This window comes from Castor canadensis, chromosome 2 (genome assembly GCF_047511655.1).
Source record: "Castor canadensis chromosome 2, mCasCan1.hap1v2, whole genome shotgun sequence".
NCBI lineage: Eukaryota > Metazoa > Chordata > Mammalia > Rodentia > Castoridae > Castor > Castor canadensis.
Genome location: NC_133387.1, coordinates 45,039,013 through 45,065,589, shown reverse-complemented (window position 1 = coordinate 45,065,589; position 26,577 = coordinate 45,039,013). Strand labels below are relative to the sequence as shown.

At 36.2% G+C, this 26,577-nt stretch overlaps 1 protein-coding gene across 1 annotated transcript in view; it reads right to left on the bottom strand.

The window, feature by feature from the left end:
* Col28a1 (collagen type XXVIII alpha 1 chain) overlaps positions 1 to 26,577 on the bottom strand; it is a 146,430-nt gene that overhangs the window by 105,545 nt on the left and 14,308 nt on the right. The window contains exons 7-12 of the mRNA XM_074064694.1: positions 26,324 to 26,365; positions 23,031 to 23,057; positions 19,086 to 19,130; positions 15,732 to 15,776; positions 14,533 to 14,586; positions 39 to 107 (exon numbers count right to left, since the gene is read on the bottom strand). Of these exons, the coding sequence (XP_073920795.1) occupies positions 39 to 107; positions 14,533 to 14,586; positions 15,732 to 15,776; positions 19,086 to 19,130; positions 23,031 to 23,057; positions 26,324 to 26,365 (282 nt within the window). The remainder of the gene's footprint in view (positions 1 to 38; positions 108 to 14,532; positions 14,587 to 15,731; positions 15,777 to 19,085; positions 19,131 to 23,030; positions 23,058 to 26,323; positions 26,366 to 26,577) is intronic.

Below are 26,577 nucleotides of genomic sequence, written 5' to 3'. Positions count from 1 at the left end.
CAATAGACATCAGTGGGCAAAAAAACAAATATTTTTACCTTAATACCTTGCTGTCCAATACCAGGGGCTCCTGGAGGACCATAAGGACCAGGAGGACCTGGCTCACCCTACAGGAAGAAAAAGTGATATGTTTGGTCAACTCAGTAGCATTTATTGAGCAATGTTGTAATAGGCGCTTTGAGGGCAACAGTAAAACCCAGAACGGAGCTCCTGCCCTTAATTTTAATTTTTAAATCAGAATAAAATATACATAGTAATAATAATGAGCATATAATAATGAAATTAACATGGGTTATATTTGTCTTTATATCAACTCAGTGCATATAACACACTTTTAGTATTTTTATGGAGGATGATGCTCACAAAGGGAAACATTTTTAGGACATATGAAACTGATAATGTAGCCCTCATTCATTCATTCAACAAACACTTGTTGAGTGCTCTAGCAGACACATTTCCTTTCCTACTCAATGGCTATCCTCTCTTTCCTTCCCTTCTCTGCTGACAGAACCCTAATCTGTTCAAGTCACAGGGCAGCTGTTATTTGCCCTCAAAGATGTGGGATGAATGACAATTAGTCTAAAGCAAAGTTGAGATCTCTTTTCCTATTGCCACTGATTAGACCAACTTGGTCTTATGACTCAGTTCTGACAAATGAGATGGGAAGGACCTTACTGTATGCAAAGGGAAACCCTTTTGCCTCTGCCTCTTTCCTACATGGAGATGTAATAACAGTCTCATAATTGTGGCATAACAGTCTCTAGGATAAATGCCAAGAGTTGAAGAGGACCACACAGAAGAAAAGGAGGAGAACCTGGCTTCTGGGTAACTTCTCTGAGTTCAGCCAGTCCTGGGCTACCTACTTCAAATGTTCTGTTTATTCAACAAGAGGTTTTGTGATAAAAGTCCCTGTTTCTGTTACTCGAAGGCAGAGCATTTTTAATGACTGCAGCTCACTGTGTGACAGGCCCATCAATTCTCCCTATTTCACAAGCGAGAAACCTGAGTCCAGACAGGTTACTGGGCCTGTCCAAATTCACATCTCAATATCATTCACACAAATGTGACTTTTCAGGTCTCTCAGGCTTCTGGCCTGATAGGGAAAATAAATCCAATAATGCTAAAAGTTTTTCCATTTATCAAAATAATATATCATCATTGCATAAAATGTGTGCTATATTAAAAAGCATAAATAAAAAGAAAGTTTTTAGTTACTTATTTATGATTATTATTGATTTAGAGTGTGTTTTCTTCCAGTTTCTTAAATTCACACATGAACCATAAGCTTCATAGTACATTAAAGGAAGATTTCTAAATACTCTTGTGTTTGAGTTAATGATAAGGTGCCATTTAAAATTTTTTTCACCTTCAAGACTTCTCTCTTCATGTCTGCGTACAATAAAGTAGAAAACTGAGAGTAGCCTTCTTTCCAATTAAGGGAAATGAAGGCATCTTCACTAATGCTGAAGTCTCAATTTTCCCTCAGAGATTTGTGATTCTATCAAACCAAGCAGTGTTCTATTGGTTGGGGTAGAGGGTATTACTTTAGAGAAATCTATTGACTTTGACCAATTACAAAGGGGAAAGAGAAGGAGCAAGAAGAAGGATCAGAATCAAATCAGCTCTCCAAAATATATGTCAAGGCTCAAAATGAATTAAAGAAACCTGTCTAAAAATCAGTTGTCATGGAGAGAAAGGAACCCTCTTACACTGTTGGTGGGAATGTAGACTAGTACAACCACTCTGGAAAAAAATTTGGATGCTACTTAAAAAGCTAGACATCGATCTACCATTTGATCCAGCAATACCACTCTTGAGGATATACCCAAAAGACTGTGACACAGGTTACTCCAGAGGCACCTGCACACCCATGTTTATTGCAGCACTATTCACAATAGCCAAGTTATGGAAACAGCCAAGATGCCCCACCACTGACGAATGGATCAAGAAAATGTGGTATCTATACACAATGGAATTTTATGCAGCCATGAAGAAGAACAAAATGTTATCATTCACTGGTAAACGGATGGAATTGGAGAACATCATTCTGAGTGAGGTTAGCCTGGCCCAAAAGACCAAAAATCGTATGTTCTCCCTCATATGTGGACATGAGATCAAGGGCAAACACAACAATGGGATTAGACTATGAGCACATGATAAAAGCGAGAGCACACAAGGGAGGGGTGAGGATAGGTAAGACACCTAAAAAACTAGCTAGCATTTGTTGCCCTCAATGCAGAGAAACTAAAGCAGATACCTTAAAAGCAACTGAGGCCAATAGGAAAAGGGGAACAGGTACTAGAGAAAAGGTTAGATCAAAAAGAATTAACCTAGAAGGTAACACCCACACACAGGAAATCAATGTGAGTCAATGCCCTGTATAGCTATCCTTATCTCAACCAGCAAAAACCCTTGTCCCTTCCTGTTATTGCTTATACTTTCTCTACAACAAAATTAGAAATAAGGGCAAAATAGTTTCTGCTGGGTATTGAGGGGGGGGAGAGGGAGAGGGCGGAGTGGGTGGTAAGGGAGGGGGTGGAGGCAGGGGGGAGAAATGAACCAAGCCTTGTATGCACATATGAATAATAAAAGAAAAAGGGAAAAAAATAAAATAAAAATCAGTTGTCAGAATTCATGATCCTTTGGCATTTGAATGGATTAAATTCAAAAGTACCTATTGCTCATGCTGTTAAGGACAAATCAATGTAGCAGACAAATCAACTATAATTTTCCCTTTTAAAATTCTAGGGTATGCTTCTTTTTCTGAATAAAATTTTCTGGAGCAGCAGATGAGCACCACTCCACCACTCTTATTTTACATATTCTTGGCCATGGAGTTTCTCTCTCTTTATAATATCATACATAAAAACTCATACTAAATTTGAATCTCTTTTCTTCATTTCAAAGTAGAAAGGCTAGAAACTCTTCAGTTTCCTAGAGATCCCAATTTTTCTCTTTAAAGAACTGTTTTCTCACAGCTTCTTGTGCTTACCACTCAAGTTGGATTCTCCTTGTCAGTTACATGATCCCATGTGGATAACTTTCCATCACTCAGCAAATGAACATCATGTACTTGTTATGTGGAGGGTCATGAAGTAAATATACAGAAGTGTTAGGCATAGTCTCTAAACTTAAAGGACTAATTTGAGAGATAAAACATACCATTAAAAACACAATAGTTATATAAAGCCCTAAACTCACTTATCCCATTTTTTGCCCTTTTTGTTTTTACTGGGGTTTGAACTCAGGGCCCTTGCACTTGCCAGGCAGGTGCTCTACCACTTAAGCCACACCCCCAGCCCTTTTTGCTATAGATATTTTTCAAATAGGGTCTTGCATTTGTGCCCACTACAGCCTATATCACTATCCTCCTATTTATGCTTCTCTCATAGCTCAGATGACAGGCTTGTGCCACCATACCCAGCTTGTATTGGTTGAGACAGGAGCTTACTAACTGTTTCCCTGGGCTGGTGTTGAACAGTGGTCCTCCTGATCTCTGTCTCCTGAATACCTAGGATTATAGGCATGAGCCACCATACCAGGCTTATTTTCTGTTCCTTTTGTATGCAGCTTTGGTTCTCTAAATGATCAGAAGGCATTTAAACTGGACACTTGGTGGAGAATTTGATGTTATTTTGAATAGTGGAAGCTCTGCCTACTTAGAACTTATCTGTATGCTTGATTAGAAACAAACCAACAGCCCAGGTTGGTAGGAATGTTTCTTCTAACTACTGACAGGGACATGATTTGGTTGGTCCCCTGAAAGGTATGAACCTGAAAAATCAAGAGGAGAAAAATGATTTTATCCTTGATCCCATGAACTCCCCCTTAGCCTTGGCTAAGCACCGATAGCAACTGAGATTTCTTAGTACCTCTTTTTCAAGGGATCTGAAGACTGCAGAGTGAATGTTTCTCTTACCTGAAGATAGCCCCTTAGCAAAATATTTTCACATTGCACTTGCTTAAATGTCATTTCTCAGGAGTCTGGCATCTCAACATAGGACTCACAGACCAATATTGACCCATAGTTACCACTTATTCCCTTTGCATTTTCTCTTTCTGCTTCCTACAGATTCATGAGGTGGTAAAGAAAGATACAATATCTAAATAAAACAAAGCTGGGAGGAAAGAGTCAGCACTGTACTTGAATAGAATTCACCAAGATACACAACCCTGGTAAGATTCTGGGCTTCATTCCCTCCCTGCCATTTTTCCTATTCCACCCCCACACACATACACATATGCAGAGAGACAGAGAGGGCAGGGGTTTGCATGCCCATGATACTAACACAGTACTAACTAAATGTGTTATTTCTTGATTTTATCTTCTTTGACTACCAGATCATTTACCAAAAGGAGAGTATAACAAAGAGAACTCGGTTAAAATAGGTAGCCTCAGAGGGATCTGTTTTTAATAAGCTCCATGTGCATGTGAATATATAAACATATACGTGGGAGCAATGAGGAGGTTATGCAGACTACTTTTATCCCCTGGGAATTAAGAACTCTCATGCTTCTATGGCCCTCAAGAGCAGAGGAAGCCAATGAAATCTACTATTTACAAACATTACTCTGACAGATCTTGTTTAATCTTCTAACAATCACAGGATACAGAACGGGAATATAATCTCCATTTTTCACCCACTTTTCAGCATGCATAGAATCACAGAGGGGGGAAACATGAATTCGGAGTGATTTGATCTAGTGGCATCCTCACTCTATCACTTGCTAACAGTTTGATCTTTTGCAAGATATCAAAATGTGAAATGAGGATAATTATATTTACCTTGCAGTCCTGTTGAGAGAATTCAAGATATTATCTGTAAATTATTTAAGTCATAACCAATCACATGCAGGAGCCATTTCTATATATGTAGATTCAATTGTTACTCACCTTTATTGACCAGACTAATTTATTGGTACTCAATAAAGGTCTAGTGAATAATAACCTATGTCTATAATTGAATATCAGGTTATGTAATTAGAGGCATAAATCAGATTTCACCTGTACTTCACAGAAGCTTATGATGTGGCTGGAGGGACAAATGGATATGAAACAAAATGCAAGCATGTGAACTAGCTATAAAAAAGATATTAACAAGGCATATAAGTCTCTGGGGCAGAAATGTTTAATTCTGCCTCCAGGAATTGGGAAAGCTTCATTACAGTAGAGGAGATATTTGAACTGAACAAAGATGTAAGAATCACAGCTAATCTAGTGGGAAGGAAAAGTAGCAAAAGTTCAAGAAGAGGAAAGAATATAAGGTATAAAATGATGTGAGATGTTCTGTGGGCAGCAAGAGGGCTTGTGGGCCCAAGGAGCCAGGAATGAGGTGACAGTAGGGTTAGTATCTAGAGAAGCAGTGTCAAATGGAAACAATAAGGCAAAAATATAATTTAAAATTTTCCAGTAGAAAGTAAAAAGAAACGGGTAAGTTACAACTGATAGTATATTTTACTTAATATATTCTCCAAAATATCGTTTTGACATGTGATCCATATTTTAAGGTATTAATGATTATATTTTTCACTATTTCTAATATGAAGTCTTTGAAATTCAGTGTGTATTTTATACCTACAGCAATCTCAATTTGGATGAGCTGCATTTTAAGTGCTCAAAAGCCACACATGACTACTGTATTGCCTTGCACAGTGCAGTTTGAGTGATTAAAGAGGCTGTAGCCTTGGTCAGAACCACGGACAGCGCCAATATTTAAATGGGGTGACAATACAGGCCAAAACATACATTGAGGGAAGTTGAGGAATTAAGAATCTCAAAATGAACTCATCATTTCTAAAGACAGACCCATCATCTTCCACTCCCAGACCTAGTCATCTTCCAGTGTTCTCTATGTAAGGAAGGAATCCACAGTCCCTCCTGTGTCAGACCAGAATCTATGCGTTGTGTCCCCAATATCTATCAACATGCCATTAAAATCTCTCTCAAATTCATTCACCTCTCTATCTACACCAAATTGATATCATCTCTTGTTCAAACTACAACTGTCCTTAGTACACTACCTGCATCTATGCTAGCATGCTATAGTTTGTTCACTCAATTGCTGCAAGAAAATTTTTTTATTTTTTATTTGAATCTGAGTAAAACCTCTTGAGGCTTTTTCCTTTGCTTGTAGGATAAAGAGAGAGCTCCCTATAAGGCCTTACATGATGTGGTCCTACAGCCTCTCCACCGCTTTATCATTGGTCACCTCTTCACTCACCACTCAGCACCATTGACTTTCGTTCAGCTCCTTGTACTTGACTTGCTCCTTTCTGCCACAGGATCCTTGCTCATGCTATTAATTCTATCTGGGATGCTTTTAACTCTGTCTTTTCTAGCTATTATTACTCATCCTTCATATCCTATGTTAAGCTGCAAGGCTTTAAGAAGAGTTTCTCTTACCAGGTGAGATCCCTATTATAGTCACTATAATATTGATTAGCACCATTTTCCTTTTTCTGAGCATTCACTACATTTGCAACTTTGTACTTCTAAGTGTGTTCATGTGTTCTCCCCCACTCCATTCCATGGAGAGGATGCATGTGAGTTAGCACAGTTTTGCATTCTCAATGCTTAGCTCTTTACCACCATTCACTCAGCCATGCATGCATCAAACATTTACTGAGCATCAACAAGGGGGCAGAGGAAGGTGAACAAAACAGAAAACCTGGTATAAGCTAAGGGGGAGTTGTGGGTCTGGAAGTGCTCCACTAGAGTTACTTAAGTTCTCAATCAGGAGCAACTATTTTTAAATTACATAATGATATTGAGTATCTATTACACAAGTTTCTTCTAAAAACTCACCTAGATAAAATTACTTTTTCTTTTTCAGCAGAAAGACTTATGAAGTCATGATAAGTAGCCTAAAGTTATACTACAAGGTAAGTTCAGTGAAATAAAACCCAAGAGTCCCTGATCCTGGTACTGGCTCCAACCAAAATCAAATCCTTCCTTTCTCTAAGGTAACAAATAAGGAATGGTTATCCAATTCAGTGGAAGTATGAGTTGTTTAAAGACAGAACCTTATCTTTTTTCTTGGATAATGCAATTATGAACAATTTAATATCCCCTGGGGTCAGCTAATGATTAGAAAGATGTTTTAGCAATTTCTTTGGATCATTTCTTAGATATGGATGGCACCAACTTTAATATGTTGGGTATAATGACAAATATTCTCATGATTTCCAAATGGAAGAAAATGATGGATAAATATTTTATAGGTGCAAAATGGTTCAAGTGTGGTCAGGTTACATTCTTAGCTGAAACTCAGTGATGAGTATATATATATATATATATATACAGACTTTGGGGAAAAGTCAAGAAAGGCCCTTTTGGGGAAGGAAGACAGGAAGAAATGCAGTAGTGGACAATAAGCTAATATTGACCAAGTACTTGTTAAATTGATCTCTATTTTTAGCTCCTAATTTCTCTTGTAGTGGAAGTGTTGTGTATTAAAAGGATGGTTTTTAGAAAACATATCAAGATAGACTTCGAATTTGTTGGTATAAATTTGTTATCAAAATATTCATCTGCTTAATAAAAATTGCCAACACATATGGTACTGACTATGGGCCAGATGCTACTGTAAATGTTTTTACAATTATTGACTCACTTAATCCTTGCGACAACTTTTAATCCACTATGTGGATGAGAAGACTGACTCATAAGTAGGTAAAGAAACATTCCTAAATCACACAGCTAATAAAACCTAGCTCTGGTTTCAATTCTTGCAGTCTGGCTTTCGGGGGCTTTCAATCACCATGCTGAATTACCTCTTGAAACTTTCTGAATCTTAAGGAATTTCAAAAATAATTTTATTGTAGACTAAATTTATATCTTTGTTATAGGACGGACAAGTCAGACAGGTACAATCTATCCTGATTGAAGACCCATATATGATGTCAAAGATTCTCTAAAATATAATATAAGCCAAGAGGAAAGATAATTCATAAAAACTGACTCACATGCTATTTCAGTACACAGTTTTCATGCACTAGTGTTGTCACTGAATTAGTGACTACGTTAATGTAAGTGATAGTTAGAAATACTGTGATCACACAGTGTAACTTTACATATAAACCAGTAATGAGCAAACTGTACTGAGTTTAGAATCATCATTATTTCAAATCTCCAATTAATATCTTTTTTGAATACTTGACTACAGTCCACATACTCTACTTGTATTTTCTGAAATTCCATAAGAACAAAGAGTAGAGAATATAACAAAAGTTATAGTATTATACTATAGTTTAGTAACTTCTTAGGTAACTAGTTGGATAAACCACATGAAATTGACAATATTTGGCTATGTTTGCCCTATAAAAAATGGCAATTTAGATGATGCAATCCAATAAGAAAGTATACTCCATCTCATATATAAGAAAATCTAATGAATTAGGTGTTATTTTCCTTAGTGGAAGGAACTATAGCAGCCTATCAGGAAACTTGTGTGTGTGTGTGTGTGTGTGTGTGTGTGTGTGTGTGTGTGTGTGTGTGTGGCACTGGGTCTTAAACTCAGGGCTTTACATTTGCAAAGCAGGCACTCTATCACTTAAGCCATACCTCTAGCACCTATCAGGGGAGGTTTTGAGAATCATGGCTCTGGTGGACACTTAGGTTTTTCCAGAACAAACTAAGTTGTTGGAAAGAATTCAGATTGGATCTTCCTCATTAATCTGACAAGAACATTGATTTATGAGGGAGGTAGATCTTTTTGACAGTTTTATATGTTTCTTAAAAACTTATCCTTAGGACGAGAAGGAAATGAGGAGATATTACTTACTGAGTACAGAATTTATGTTGGGGTGATGAAAAAGTTTGAGATATAGCAAATGTTATATAACATTGCAAATGTATTTAATACCTGGCAGTATGCTATTGAATAGCTCAAATCGGTTTTATATATATATAATATTTTAATATATAGGTTATATATATATAATATATAATTTTTTTAAATGTCTTACCCTTGAAATGAACTTAAATTTCCCCATTGCAAAGTTGCTATTGCAACATACTTGAAATAATTAAGGGCAATTATGACATCCCTCTGAAGACATTACAGTAGCTAATTCTGTTCCATATTACTGCCCAGTTTGACTAGGTTATATGAGTTATACTCAGAAACTTTGTGGGCAATATTGTCAGCTTTCTTTTTGGTTCCTTGATTCATCAGAGCTTTTATCTTGGCAGTTCCTACACACATGCACGTCTGCACGTACAGGTACACACACTCATAGACCACTCCAGCCTCTAGAACCATATGTGTGAAACTTAGAAACAGAAATCATCTACCTTGAAGCCATTGGCTGACATCCCACATGTGTTGGCAGCCACTTCAAGTTGTCACTATCAGTTGTGTCATGTCAAATGAGTTAATGAGCTCATTTAGAGTCCTGGTAGACAGATGTGCATGTAGGTCAAAGCTCTCTCCACAACAAGAATTGCTGGGTTGCTAATTATTCTTTCCCTTTAATTAGGCCTGGAACAGAACTAGCATTTAGACTTTGACATCTCTGAAGGATAGACATTTGCATAGTTTGGCTATGATTCTTTACCTGACAGATATTTATAGTTGAAAATGTAAAGGAATTCTATATGCTAAGCAGTCACAACCTTATTCAAAGTTGTAAGTGTCAAGAGAAGCAGAGCATAATATTGCTGTTTGACAGCCAGAAAAGCTGACATGTTTCAGTGCTGTTTTTACAAATACTTTGTCTATAGGCCAAAATATCTTCATTCTGTTTAGGCAGTTGTGAATTTTAAATTTTTCTGTTTGATTAATTATTCTTTACTAGGATTTGCAGATACTACCTATGTTTCACCTGATTTACTTTACATAAAGTTATAAGGAATTATATATCCTCTTACAAACCATGACTTTTAAGTGGTTGAAAGCAGCATCATGATATTAGAACATGTGTTTTGAGTTTTGTGAGAGCTGAAATAAGTCTACACAAGATGTTTATTTGAAAAGGAAGCTTTAAGTTCTTTATAGTTGTTCATATTTGTGGTGTTGAACTATTTCCAGACCACAATTGGAAATATTAGTTTAAGAGGTAAACTTACTAAAGCTACTAAGCTAACTTTGAACCAAGCCAAGTATTTAAATAATGACCAAAACAAGAATATTTTTAAACTACTAATTCTTCTGTTGTGGTAAAAATATTAATGTTATAGAGAATGTGAGACTTTAAGTGGAACATATAAAACTATGAAAAAAAAAGTCTAACCCAAAGTCTTCATGCTACTCTTAGGAGAAAGTGAAAGTATAAATAACACATTAGATTATTAGACTTTATTACCCAAATATGTTAGAGGAATGGTCACTATTCCTGACTGCTGCACCCTTCCCTCTGGTTCCCTGTACAACCCATTGCTGTCTTCTGATTTCTCTGTGGGTTTTCTTAACATCTTAGAAGCTAAAGTGAACCTAAAGTAAGACCAAGTCTTGTGAACAAGAGGACTTTGAGGTTCTTATACGTGAATACAAAGAGCAAGAAGAAAATGCTTAGGAAAAAACCCTGTAGGAAATACTATGAATGTTCTAGAATAGAATAATGGATAGTGGAAGATGAGAGGCAGTCGTCTATGAAGATAAGTTAATATACAACTTAATGCAGTTTTCCCAGTTGTTTGAGGATTACCATGTGGTACTGTACCTGGGAAAGCAATATCAGGGAGGTGTCCTGGGCTGTTTTGGCCCTAGCTCTGGAGCTCTGACGCTGGGATAGCTGAAAGAGTCACCGATAACTTCCTGCATATGCCCAGCCACACAAAGAAAGTCTCCGGGAGGAGGAGATTTGCATGAGATTTGAAAGGAAGTATCCTTCAAAAATAACCTTAGAAAGACATCAAAAATGGCAAAAATGACCTAATATGAGTTTGGCCCACCCAGTGTTCAACTGGGCTTATTTGTTCAAAATTAATTTTGTCAACTTGTTTAGTGTGATTTGGAAACCCTTTGAGTCTTGACCCATTCTTTCTAGTTATTCTTTGGCAGCCAGATGTGATTGCAACCTGGGCCGCATAACCACAACAACCCAGGAAGCTGGCAGTATTGTGTTTGCAGAGGCTCAAGTCACTCCCCAGAGCACAGCAAGCGCTCTCTCTCCTCAGTCACATTTTCAGTTTTGGATAAGGCTTTTCTGGCACTTGCTTGATTATAATTCTAATTATTTCAGAGACTACTGGAATGTTCTTCTTATGAATACTATTACATGACCCTTGTGTGTGGGAGAGGCTGAGGTGACCTCCAAGTGGAGGCTTCATTCTGAAAAACATCTATGTTTTGTTACTAAAGTAACAAGGGCATTCAAGGCAAACTAGGAGCTACTATACATGTGGGGAGTGTTAACGATAGAGGCGCATCTTTCCTTGATTTAGCACATGTAATTTTTTCCTTTTGTTCTCTGGCCACCTTTTCTGGAAAAAAAAATCTCTTTAATAAAGAAGATACAACCCCAGAGCAACAGAAAGTGATTGTAGTTCATGAGAGAGACCATTCATAAATTCAAAAACATGAGTAAGTCTCATCTAGAAACTCACATAGAATCTTTGCAAATGTTGCAAGTCTAAGATTGCTATTTTAAGGTCTCATAAGAGATACCATACTTAAAAATGAACAATTAGCATTATTGTTTTCTTTTTTTCAAATGATGATTCCCTTCCTTCTTTTCCTATACTTTCTGAATTTAATAACCAGTAGAAATGAATTTTTCAACAGAGTACAATAGAAGGGGAGATAGATACAATTTCTACAATGCCCAGAAGAAATGCATTTATCTCCAGTTAAATATTCAGGAAATTCAATGATTTTTCCAAAGGGAGTAAATAGCAGACTTCTGGGTTTGAATCCTGATTCGGTCCCTTACTAGCTCTGTAGAGTTTGACTCATTGAACACTTTGTGCCTTGGGTAGCCTCATTTGTACAATGGTGATAAGAATAGATCATGCCTCAAAAAAGTGGTCCCGGCATTAAATGAGTATTTAGAATTGCACCTTCAGACTGAGGACATTGCTCAGTGGTAGAGTGCTTATCTACCATCTATACAGTTCTGGGTTTGAGTCCCAGCACCATACCAAAAAAAGAGCTGTACAGGTACATAGCAAATTCACAAAAGATAATGTTAGCTATTATTGTAGAAGTTACAAAATAAATAATTCACCCTGTGCCCTTTTGACAATACAGAAACATTAGATTTGGGCAGGGAGAGGTTGCATTAATTGCAATAGCAGTTTCTTAAAAACATTTTCCAATGATAATAGATGAAAAGAAATAAGTCACTGCCCAATATATTATTATTTCCAAACTGAGGAAAAATATAGTTTATTACTTCTTCAAAATTTAAGAGCATGTTCTGGGAGGTGAAATGAAATTGTTCCCTGAAACCCAACTTTTAAAACAGTACACTAATAAGTATATAAAATGAAAAAAAAATGTGACATGATCTCTGGCTAACTGATCCAAACAGAAGTAGAAATTACACAGAAAGCAGTAATAATCCAAAGCAAGAGTCAAGAGACAACTAAATTTGTGATCTTAAACGAGAAATGTAACTAGAAGGAAATAGAGAAATTCATCAAACTCATAGTCTCCTAACAACCCCCAATATTCCTAGAGATTAACATCTTTTCATTTGGCAATGAACTTTTAGTGTTCACTTGGTAGTGAACTTTGTGATTAAAACCTAAGTAGTAATCCCAGTACCTAAGCATGGAGAGCTGGAGGAAGCCTGGGCTTCACAGTGAAACCCTGTCTCAAAAAAAAAAAAAAGAAGGGAGGGAGGGAGGGAGCGAGGGAGGAAGGAAGGAAGGAAAAATCTAAGTGGTAATTTTATGTCATATATATTTTACTACAGGTTAATTTTAATTTAAAAATTTTTTTATTTAAAAAAATGCCCTTGGGAAACTGATAGGCTATTTTTGGAAAAATGACTTCTTTTATGACTATGCTAGGAAAGCCAAACATATTTCTATTATATCTATTATAACCACTCCTCCTCCAAAAAAAATCTTTGCTCATTATTTATTAAGAATTAATGCATTGCTGGAATTAAAAACTAAATTTTATTTAGGTAAAATTGTTTTTTTAAACCTAAGTAGTAAGTCTATCAGGCACAAAGAGAAGCGATTGCATGATGGCAGCTTTTTATGACCCTGTTTCCAACCACCATTGCCACAGCCACCATCACTAACAGCTGCCCACAAAGCTCCCACACAGCACCTCCCCAGTGTCCTCTGGAGCTGATGGCCATACCTGTGCCTCTGCCTCAGGCAAGCCACTTATCTGCAGACTTTATTTCTCATTTCCAGTAGGACCTCTCACATCCTTTATGGTTCAAACACTCTGTAATTCTATCACTGTTGCAAACTGCTGCCATGATTCTTGATTTTGAGACTGTTTCACAAATGTGAAAATTACCATATTTGGTAACACATAAATTCTAGAACTATGCATGTACTGTCAAAATATATGCTTTTTTCTTGCTGCAGGAATTTACCTATAGCCAAAGCAATTTTGTGAAAACTTCTACTCAGTATTCAACAGGGCCATTACTTTCCCCTAGAGAGAATTAATCAAAGGCAAGGACTGGAAAAGACAGTTTCCCCAGATGAAGCTTAAGCATACTCCTGCTGAGAAGCCCATTCTATTTTAATTTGCCAATTAAAAGTGGCCTGGGAAACCTCATACTGTCATTATCTCATTAAAAATATATACTTGTCACTCCCTTTCTTCCTCTGGAAAATTAGCACTCAAGAGCCCAACTGCTTCCGACAAATTTAATTTAATATCATCCTTAAAAGATTGGCTTTATCTAGGGCCAGTTTATGACAGGATCTTCTGCAGTTCATAATAGCTAAGTCACTAAGTCTACACCTTTTATGGGATATTTGTGTCATCTATGAAATTTACTAAGCATTGAGAAGAGTTATAGATTGCTCTTAGCAAATCAATAGCCACTCTTATTGGAAAAGGGAGTTATGTAACCAGTTTCTTTTTTTAAAGACCCCAATGTATTGGCATCTTTTGTTTTTATTTGTCTCTTAATCCACCCCTCCTTCTCTGTTGGTCTGTCCAATTATCTGTAGAGTAACATTACAAGCATGGTTACTGACAGTTGATGTTGCTTGATGTCTGTTGCTAGGACAGTTAGAGATTCTATTCCCTAATATTGAGAAGACTTTATATGTGGAAACAGAGTAATATGAATTGTATTACTTGCTTTTCATTTTCTAGTAAGCCATAAAATCACTAAAGGTCATGAGTAAGAAACACCACAAAAACCCTAGAGAGTGGCTAATATTTAACCATGCCCCCTCAAGTAACAAAATGAAAAGTGATAAAGCTATGCCATTGACTTCCTGCATACATTTGAACTTGATCCTGTGCATACAGCTGAAGGTTATCAAGTATTTCCAAAGGTACTTCCTCAAAGAGTCCATTTGTCTTTGCCCAATAAAAACATATACTACCTTACTACGCAAGGGAAAAGGCCTTCTACCTGACTTCGACCGAAGGGTAAGATTACCTTATTGCCTTGAAATCCCTTTGGACCTGGATCACCGGGAGGTCCACTAATGCCCTGCTCCAAGATGAAAACCAAGAATTAGTTCAGTTTACAAAAGGTCAACCAAGAATGAATCATTCTTTAGGGTTCCTAGAGATCCCAGAGTTAGAAATCAGATGACGTAGCTCAGAGCTACACTGGGATCACATCCAATTGAGAAATTAGATGACATAAAGTTCCTTGAGTCAAATAAGCTGTTTCTAAAATAGCACTTAGGTTGAGAGCAAACATTTTGTTAATGAGGCATTTGTTTTATAAACCTGTGGTTCCAAGCTTATTTCCATAATATTTTAAAAGATATTTTGCCTACTAAAGTTTTTTTCAATATCTAAGGCATATAATTCAAATTTATAGCTTCCAATGATTCTGTGACAAACACAGTTACTCCAGGCAAAAGCAAAGAAGTTGATGGTTAGCTTGAGACTGTGTAGGAAATCTAATTTTTAGCAAACTTTTTGAAATGACAAAATTAACTCTTCACACACATACATACCCACTGTAACTTTAGAAGAGACAAGTCCATAAACTGAAAAAATTGATTCAAATTATTTTCTGAAATCCGGGGGATATATCTCTGTGGGTTATTTGTTTTTGAGACATGGTCTCACCCTGTAGCTTAGGCTACCCTCAAACTCAATTCTCTTGCCTTAGCCTGCTGAATGCTGTAGTACAAGTGTGAAGCACAACACATAGGATATGTCTAACTTAAATGAATGCCCTGAAGAATCATTCCATAGTATAGAGCACTAACTACTTGTAGTGATGGAATAATACAAATATTTAAATTTAGATAAAATCTACACTTTTCCAATTATAATACAGTAGTAATGCAAAAAATAGTTATATTCTGCTCTTATCTACTTTGGCTTTCTCCATCTATCCAAATTCAATTTTTTTTTCATCCTTTTAGCTACTCACTAAGTAAGCTTGCTTGCTCTACCTATCTCTGGAGATACTGAGTTAGTTAATCAGAACATTAGTGGCTTCCAAACTTTGTTGTGAATTGGAATCATCTGAAGAGCTTTAAAAATATTGATGGCTGGTTGCAACCACTAGACATTCTGATTTAATTGGGAAAGAAAACAAGTGGGCAAGGGGATTTGTTCAAAGCTCTTTAGGTGATTCTAATCCAAACTTAGATTTGGTTTTAACCTCCTTACCTGAAGTCCTCTGGGGCCCTTTGGTCCATATGGCCCTGGGGATCCCTGTGGAATAAAATTAGTGGTGAGTCTCTCTAAATATCTCTCTCCTGAGTGCAGAGGTTTTAGATACAAGGGAAGGGAATATATTCTGAGTAATTGCCAGTCTTCCCTGGTTATACAAACTCAAAGCCAACAAGTTGAAATGATCCTAATAAACAAGAGACATCAGGGTCAAACTATGCTTTAGTAAATATACTTCATTAAAACCCAAATTTACATTGATGTGGGGAGAGGAGTATGAGAAGCCTATGAGGACATAAGCACAGCTGTACTCAATATTCTGCAGGCTGAGTTTAGCACAGCCCCAGCCACAGAAGTGGGTGAGAGTAAGACGCAGAGTAGCTGCTTTTCCTAAAATGTTTATGTCAAATAATCTGTAGGCTGAGATTTGGCACAGCCCCAGCTGCAGAAGAGGGCTAGAGTAAAATGCAGAACAGCTGCTTTTCCTAAGTTATTTATATTCAGAGAAGCAGGAACACAGTTTTCTCTTGTTACAATGTCACCCCCCTCCCCAAGAACTGTTGCTCCATCTCCTTGTTTACCACTGGATATAAAAGACTCACTGAAAGAGGATGAAGGAGTTTTTGGCTGAAGGGAAATTGATGGAGGGAGGATTGCTGAAGAAGTTTTTTGATGGGGGATGGATTGATTGGTGGGCTGCTTGTGAGAATGATTCTCCTGGTGGGCTGCTGAGTTATGCTAGAGATTAAAGAGAACATTGGTCACTGCAAGTCTGCACCAAGAACTTTATACATAGGCTTTAGAAAAGCTAAGCTAAAAAAAAAGCTAAAGACAGAACATGGGACAGGGCAAGTCTAAGTGCCAAGACTTTGGGAGTTACATTAATGAAGTTTTTAGACACAGCTGCTGTTGTTTGTCTGCAGGTCTGGTAACAAAGACTTTAAGAGAGATTATACTAAAGAAAACCTAGGAAAAAACATGGGACAGAGAGACTCTAAAGAACAGAAAAGAAGACTTTAGAAGCAAGGTTTTAAAGAAAGACTTTAGAAACAAGGCCTTAAAGAATAAAGATGGAGAAAGGAAGCAAAGGAAAAGAAGAGAAAGATAGATTAGAGAAAAGAAGCAACAAGGCTGTTGTGCATCTCCATCCCAGCACCCAGCACACCTGGACCCAATTTTATGCATGTTTGTCTATCTTATGTCCTTTCTGCATCTCCTGTTTCCTCTATTTAGCCCAGTTAGGTTCAGTAGTAACAGGAGCAAGAAAAAGCTCACTCCACATTGATAGTCTTTGGCCTATATATTGACTTTTGGATCAGAGTAAAGAAATTGTTTCCTAAGTTCTTTGAAGGCACACACTTGGTGGAATATTATTTCCTTCCAACAAGACAGTGTTGTTAAATTAACAGCACAGTGAGTTTACGTAAGATCTAAATCACTCTTTTGCCCATCTTTAAGACATGAAACTTGGTTAAGCACTGTTCATACTCAACATTCTTCTAATAGAACACATTTCATTATCCTATAACTTCAAAACCCTTTTATTTTTGTGTAGTGTAATATAGTCTGGTTTCTCTTTTCCTAAATTTCCATTTTTTTTCAAGATAACAGTGAAGAATAGGAATCTTTTATAATTTATATATTCATTTCCCTAATTTTGACATTAAAATACTCTGACGGTTGCTATTTTAACTAATAAAATATGAACATCTTTGTGTAGAAATCTTTATCCAATTCTGGTTCATTCCTAAGAATGGTTTCCTAGATGACTGAAGCACAGACTATAAGCACACTGAGGTTCTTCATCACTCTCCTTTGTCTTTCATACCATAAATAGAAGGAAAGAAACTTGCTCCATAAAATTTATTGCTCGTTCTCACTACCCAGGTATGAAATGTGTATCTTTATCTCATAGAGTCCCCATCAAGACTGATTATTACATATTGATTTGTTATGTGAAATAGTATTTTAGCATCTTAATTTCACTTATCTGATTTCTAGTATGTTTGGATATTTTTCTCATTCATTATCCATTTTACATTTTCTCTTTTATGTTCTTCATACATTTTTCTTATAAATTTGTGTGAACTCTTCATATCAAGGACACCATATTTCACTGACTATAAGACACACTCTTTTTCATATTTTTATATATCTGACATTTGGGTATGTTTTACAACCAAATGCATCTTCTATTTACAATTGGCAATATTTTCTTTCTTTTGGGTGCAGAAAATAATGTTGCATTTAACAATATTTGACATTCTAGGCAATGAAATGTATTAGTTATTAATTTTACAACATTTTCCTAGGCATTGTTTAATTTTCATTTCTGTTCTATTCTGTGTGTCCCTTCTATATTGTCAGGTTTCCCCTGTCTATCTTCCATTTTCAATTTTCCTGTAGGAGGAAACTATCCATTATCATACTTTCATTTTTCCCAGAGATAATTACCAAGCCTACATTTTGGATATCCACCTGACCTTTAACTCCACTACAGTTTAAAAGCTTCCAGGAAGTGTCAAGCTATTTAAAGTGTTTATTTCCATATGCCAGTGCCATTATCTTACCTTCTTCTTTTAACCTTTTGCCTCATTTTTAATTATGTAAAATTATAATTATAATATAATATATATTATACTTATATAATTATAAGATAAGATTATAAGATATCTTTAAAGTTTACTATCTTGACGGGCTGCTGTTAATAGTTCTTAGCTATAATAAACATTATTCTTACTTGGTACCTTTATGGATCTTTTATCATTATGTTTGTAGATATATTCTCTACATATTTTAATCTATTACAGAACTTTAAAATACTAAATATTGTCTCTAGTTTAAGTTCTTTATTCATATTTGTATTTTTAACTAAAGGTAAAGACTTACCCATGTGTCTATATCTTGCTGAATTTTCAAAATTTCAAGACCCTTACTATGTCTAGTTCTGCCACATTATTTTTACCTAACTCCCTAACCAATTTCATGAAGTTCTTCATTCATCTTTGGAAAGTGCCTGATATATCAGTGTTTACATCTAGAAGGCACTCTATTTCAACCCACATGGAGCTTAAATTGACTTTGCTGTTAAATCATTCTTTATACCATAACTTCAGTATAACTGTACTCAAAGTTAGGGTATCACAAAACAAAGTCTTAATTACAAGAAAGGCATTTAGGGCTCCATTAACTAAGTTAGGAATCCTTTTGGTTTTTACTTCATGTTTTACACATGTGAAAAGTGAACCACTGACTCTCAGACTGTAGTAGTGAGAGCCACATAATTCCTCACAGGAATTTCTTCTTAAGAAAATGCTACAGCTGTTAACATTTTAAAACTATGTTCCTTACCTTGTCACCTTTCATTCCTGGTTTACCGCATTCTCCACGTTCACCCTAAAAAATAAGTAAGTAAATACAATAAGAGGATATTTACAGTCATTCAGTATTAGGGCTGTTTTTAAGACTCCCAACAGAATCTTGTGACACAATGAAATGTGTTCAATGAAATCAACTTTGCAATTCTTATCTTACTATTGAGAAAATGTCAACTCACTGAGACAACTTCCCTCAGTCATCTAGCTAGTAAGTAGAAGGCTCAAGGTCTGATCTCAGCTCTACTCTAAGAGCCCCCATATTTTTCACAACACCATGCTCCTAAGTACCAATCTTGATCAGTCAGTAGTGTTTGCCTGGAGAACTGTGAGAGAAAGTTATTAAGGATAGACTGAGCCATGACTGGGGAAGGGTGCCATGATGAGTTAGCAAGGCCTGTTGTGAGAGAGTGGGGTACAGTGGCAAGCATGCTACCTAGTTTCCATTGTCATACTCACTGTACTGTCTTTCCTAGAATATTACTGTAAAAACTAGCATTATAATTATGCTTTAGAGTTATTAATCATATTTTATCATTATCTGATGTTTACTGTCTTAGATATTCTTAGCTCAAACTTTAAAAATGTATAACTTTAAAAAGTTAAGAAAATGTGATACATATCACTTATAAAATACTTTAGCATTTTCAAAATTCTTTCATCTATATCTTTATTCTGAACCTCAAATCAATTCTTATTTTTAAGATAAATAACCCCAATTGGAAAAGTTATTTATTTACATGTATATGCCAGCCAAGGACTTCTAGTCCTGTGCCCTCACTATTAATTTCTGCTTCTTCTGCTGCTTTATGTTCTATATGCTACTCTAGAACATATTATTTGATGTGCCACTGTGCAAATGACATGAGGAAATTATAGTGGAATGTAATTCAATGCATTTGTTGCTTCCTTCATTGAGGAAGTCATGCTATGAAAAATAAATGTCAGCTGAATTTCAGTGTATTAAGTAATTCAGTGGATTTAGATTCCTGTGCAAACAGACTAATAGCTAGCCTGCAGAACCACACTTTGAATAGCACTGCTCTAAGGAAAGAAATAATAATTTGAATCACCAGTTATGGGTGCAAAGTGTGTGCCAGTCTCTACATGATTGCTAGTCTCCACAACATACATACACTTATAGTTACATACATATATACAATCACATATAAAAAAATATGAGGCTCCCAGATTATGGTGCTTGGCCACGACCACACACTTGAGTCTGTTAGACTTCCAGGTCCATATTTCCAATCACTCATAGTGGAACAAGGCACACTGTCATGAACTATAAGCTACTTTCCATTTACCTGACACTTCTGATTGCTGGCATCAATAACAGAAAAAAGAGAGGTGCAGTTCCTACAGCCAGCTATGCCTCCATTCAAAAGGACTCTGTTCTCTCTCTACATCATTTTGTGAGTCAAAATGACCTAGGAAAAACTGAGTTTTCACTGAGAACAAGTTGAACATTTATTTCTAAATGCAAATGGGAAGTCATTCTTAAAGACTCAATTAGAAAGCAATTAATTTACTAATGTTGGATGGGAACAAAATGAGTCAACCACCAAAATATAAAACAGAAAAGCACCATAAATATACTCAAAATTCCTTTGGGCAGAACTCACATTCCATTTGTCCAGACAGATTTATTTGTTATAATGTCCTGAGGAGCAGCATTTGTTTTGGGGGCAGATTTCCATCAATGAAAATATTGTATTTGTGTTATTTGCCTCAGCAAAGGCGTTTTCCTTTTTGGTGGACCCATTTGTCCCTGTGGAATGGCCACAATTACATAGTTCTAGAGAGCAAGGGCTTCAGAAAGCTAAAACAGACTAGCTCTGTTTCCAGCCTTGGATTTCTGATGCTTCACCTCCTGGTGCAATTCTGGTTTGAATGTCGAAGGTTTGGGGTCACTTTACTCTGACAGCTTGTATTTTCCAAATGAGAATTCTTCTAGTGACTCTACAATTCTTCAAAAGGTTAAAAGAATCTTTTTAAAGGGCTAGTGGAGTGGCTCATATGATAAGAGCATCTGCCTAGCAAACATGAGGTTGTAAGTTCAAAAGAATCTTTCCAAGTATATATATAAAGCTTCCAATGTTGATAACTATCTCATTGTTTAAATCAGGATGGGTGGAACATCCATAATTTTCCTCATCTGTATATAGGATAACTTTATAATCATAAACATTTTTAACAAATGAAAGGGATACTTAATTAGTATTCTTATTGTGACTTGTCATGACAGCGCCTCATATTTACACACCAGCAAACAGTTTTCAATATGTTGTCACACTCATTATTCCATTTAATTCTCCAGCCACCCTATAAATCAGACAGGCTTATATTAATCCAGTTCTGCATGGATTAAGAAACAGACACTCCAAGATCTTGAGTTGCCCAAGTTCTTATAGATGCAAAGTAAAAAATTTTAGAATTTCTTCTAAACTTCTAACAATTCTCCCCTTTTAGGCTTAACATTTCCAATGCTTGTGATGTATTTACTGGCCTGTATATAAGTTGTCCCTTAATATTTGCAGAGCCTATATGCAAAGAGTGCAAGAAGAGGCTAGCATATCATGCATCTAAATGGTTGAAAATTATAAATCAAAGTAACTATGTTCTAGCTTCTTGACAAGTACCCTCCAAGAAAAATAAAGAGATACAGAATTTATCTATTTATGGGATTCTTCAGTGGTCCCAAGCCCCATGCCCACAATCTGCAGCCCTTCACTTCCTCTTGCCAGCTCCTTCCACAGAAAGAAGAGCTGTGAACCCAATGTTGCTCTAGCAGCACAGCAATGCTCCCCACAAGACTCCTACTGTCCTCATAGACAGCCACCACTTGTTTCTTTATCAGGCCTAGGAAGCAGATGGATATGGGAATGAGGTTTGTGCTTGCCCCTCCAAGCAGGATAGGGCCATTTTATGGGAACTTCTGGGGTCCCATAAATTTTCTGCCCAAAATATGGTCTAAAAGGGGGCGTAGGCTCCTCACCCTGCAGACTTCTAGTTATATGGGGAGTGAAGAGGCCAGAGGAGATCCACAGCAGTACCCTCTAAAAGTGCAGCCCTCCCTGCCCACATTTTAGGATTGTGCCACATGTAAGGTAGAATGGATGATAGGCATATGTTCTAACTTCAGACAGAAAATCTGATCATAAAGGAAACTCTGGGGCAAATGTATAAATGAACAATTGAACATTCTCAGAGGTTCCTGAGTCCCGGTCCAACTTGTTCATTTCTTTTGAAGAAGTTTGATTTCCTAACTTATAATTTGCAACTAATCATAAAATCATCTACCAATCCATGCTTCTTGTTTGCCTTGTCAGATTTACTGCTTCTGTCAGCTCTACTCAAATACCTGACTCATTGAGGTCAATGATTATTTACTGTTTAACTATGATCAATCCTCTCTTTCCCCTTGGAGACAGTTGGGTGTCTAGGGTTTCTTGGCAGTACTGGGGTTTGAACTCAGGGCCTCAGACTTGCCAGGCAGGCACTCAACCATTTGATCTGTTCTCCCAGCCCTGGTGTGTAGGTTTTCATAGGAAGTTAAGCATCAAGGAAGAAACCTCTTGCAATGTTGCTGCATTTGTTTGCATAGAGAAATTTTTCATCTGAATACCTGTGCTGCATGACTCAAATTGGAGTTCTCTACTGAAAAATTCATGTTTGCAAAGTTGGAGGAGTGTGCATTCTAAGTTCAGAAACCTCAGTGTAATCGCTACTCTTTGCAACACATATCCAATCTTAAGTTTTGTTATTTTTTTATGATAAAAGAGTTAGTATACTTTGGAATGAGAGAATCTGGTCTTACAAAAATAAAGAAAAATAACATTTATTAAGTACATAAGTACACCATGTTTATGTTTTTCTTTACAAAATTCTGGTCAATCTATTTTTGTTACTAACTTACCTTATCACCCTTGTACCCAGGAATTCCCTAATTAAAAAAAAAAGAAATGAAAAAGTAAAATATGATATTATAAAACAACTAGAGGATATTAATAAATGTTTCTCACAAAGTGTAACAAAAACACATTTATACAGTGTTGGGAAATTAGACCACATAAATGTAAGCTATTTCACATTTCTTTGTACTTGGGGAATGTGCATTTACTAAAGAGAAGAAAAGAATCTATGTTTCACTATAACAGAATGTATTCTATTTTGGATCCAGGTGTATTTTTTCAAACCCAGTTTCTTACCCTTTGACCCAAAACTGAAGGAGAGAATGTTCACTGAGAGTCATGGAAGAAGTGATGACTAATAGTAGTCCTTTTAAATTTGTATATTGACTTCTAAACGAATCATTACAGCTGAGAATGCTTCACAGAGACTGTTAGAAAAATTGGCTTTGGAAATGAGCTGAAATAATGGCCTTTAGAATATACATAAATATCTGTATCCATCATGGTCCTCCTTTCAAATTCAGTCTAGAATACATAACATCAAGTAAATGAATGGTTCCTCTATCAACCCTAATGGGACAGTGACCTTTAAGTTGTTGTCTTTTATCTCATGCTAGATGAGGGGCCAGCACCTCGGCTACCTTCTGAGTCATTCATGGGAATATTGCACAGCCCTCTCCATTGTGCCCATAAGCCTTTTAAGTAATAAATATTAACTGAATATTAATTAAATAGACTTGGAAATTATCGACTCCAAGCAACAGCAAGTCTTTTCCAAATTAAACTTCATATCTTTTTTCCTATAACTATATTTTTCAAGTATGAAAATGGAATTGTAAGTCATATTTAAAGCAATATGGTGAAGCCAATGGTATAAACAAGCTAATACTGTAGCTATATGTGAGTCAGACTACAAAAGGAAATTTCATGAAGGAAATAATACTTCTTTCCAAATGACTGGTCACTAAGAAATAGAACATAAAAGTAGAATTAGTCAAAAATATATTGATACCACAATTTAGTCCAGTTTAGAAATATTATTCACATAAATTACACATAAATTAAGTTATGCTTAAAATTAAAGCCCACTTATGAGCAGTTAAGTTGAGATTCTCTGTTAAAATCATTCATGTTTATAGTGCTAAAAATAAACCTCAACTACTAGTCTCAGAAACCTTAGGGAACCCCCCCCCCACCCATTACAGCATGCAACCATATTTAAAATTCTGTCAATTATTTTATGTTAAAAGAGTTAAGATTGTATTTTAGGAAATACCAGGGCAGCTTTATGGACACAAAGGAATATTACTTTTTAGTAGTATTTTCTATTTTTTCCCGTTTTCTTTCTGAAATCCCTGTTCAATTTATTGTTTGATTGCTATATCAGTTTTTTTTCTTGTTTCTTCTCTCAGGCCATCTTAATCACTAATTTTAAAATACTCAATTTTTGAATACCTAAAATGCATTTGTCAGTCTCTTCCAAATTTTTTTCTGACTTTCCTATTTCTGGTAATGATATCATTATATTTCAAATCACACAGTCAATATTTTATAATCATCTTAGTTTTCTCTCTCCTTTACTTACTATTCCATTCCTTTAATCTAATCTGTTTAAAATTCTCTAACAGCTTTCCACAATACTTGGTTTGAAATCCATTTTTGTGACCTTGGCCCACAAAGGCCTTGTGTGATGTGGCCCTGCCACTCTCCATGGCCTCGTCTTTCATTACTCTTCATTACCACATCGTGTCCTTTCCATTTCTTGAGCTTGCCAAGCTTGTTCCTACCCTCAGGTCTTTATACCTACTCCTTCTGCCTAGAACACTTTCATTACCTTGTTCACATTTTTATAACACTTCTCAGTGACTTAAATTATCTTTTTATTTATTTGCTTATCTCTTGCCTTTGCCTCCTCCCCAACACTTTCTGGGACAGGAACAATCTATCTTGTTCATTCCTGTATTCCCAGAAGACAACAAGTGTTCAATAAGTACTTATTGAATAAATGAGTTAGAGTTCATCACCATATGTCATTATTTCTGTCCCTTCATGGATTCTCACAATGTTCTCTTCCTCTCTATTTTATCATTGCCATAGCCCAATTCTGCTCAATGTAATGTGAACCACATAAGTAAAATTAAAAGCTCTAATAATCACATTTTAAAAATAAGCCGGTGAAATTAACTTTTAATAATAAATTTCATTTATCCCAACAGATTCAAAAGTACTATGATTTTGACATTTAATTTTTGTGCTAAGTTTTCAAAATTTAATGTGTATTTTACCCTATAGCACATCTCAATTTGGACTATCCATGTGTCCATTGTGGCTAGTGGCTTTCATATTGGCTAAAACAGATCTAACCAATGTCCCTATTACCCTCACATCAGCTGCAGCAACAGACTTTCTTCTAAGTGCCTCTTCCTTCTCTTTGTACCAACTCCAAATTCCTTTTTAGAACTTTGCCATATTCATCTTCCCACACACAACTTTTGGGACATGTGCCTCATCTAAAGTTTGAAGGACTTCCCATTACCTATCAAATCTCAGACCTTGCAGCCAATGTTGGACATCCACTCTGCCCCAACCCATCCTTCAAGCCAAATCTGACAACAGCACCCCATTTCACCACCCCCAGCCCAGTGCCTTCCTTCAGGTTGTGACTCATGGCATCTCACCATTTATAGTACTTGGCTTTCTGTCCTGCTCTGACCTTGCCTGTCATGGTCCTACATCTTTACAGGTCACCCTGAAAAACCTTCTTGGATAACTCCAATCTCCTCACAGTAACTGCAATACTTTGTTCATGCTCTTTTTACAATATTTTGACATTCTGCTTCAAATTGTAGCTATTTGGAATGGCTTATCTCTCTTATGAGACAATAAACTTTTTAAAAATATAAGTGGTTTGTTTTAGTTTTAGTTTACTTACTATCATGCTTTGTATCTAGAAGATCCCTAAGAAGTATTTCCTGAATAAATAACACAAATTTATGAATGAATACCTATTGACATTATCAAACTTTCTCACAAAGTCAATTAAAAATACCAAGAAACAATTAAAAAACAAAAAACCTCTACGTCTGAGTCTAGGGCTTATATCAGTGACAAGCAAGGAGCACCACACATCCTGGCTTCCTTTTTATTCACTGTACGCATCTCTGCTATTTGCTAACTAGAATACACAAGAAAATGCAAATGAAGAAAGGTATGGTACTTATTTCTCAAGCAAACTCTGCTAGCTTCTAATTTGGGGGTTAAGAAGTCTACTAGAGTGGTACTCCAGTTATGTACATACCCCAGGACCTCTTTCTCCAGTTTCTCCTTTTTGAGCTTCACCCTGTGACAAAAAAAAACAACTCAGTCAAAATTCCACAGCTCTTCAGAGTGACTAATAGCTCAATAAAATGTGTTATCCAAAAGTTCCAGATTAATAGGTTATCCTAATTAGGGGAAAATTTTTTAATTTTTTACTATTGACGTTTTTACCAGGTAATCTAGAGAAGAAAATAGCAGTTCTGATAAACTTTGCCCTTTGGAGTAAAGCCGGAT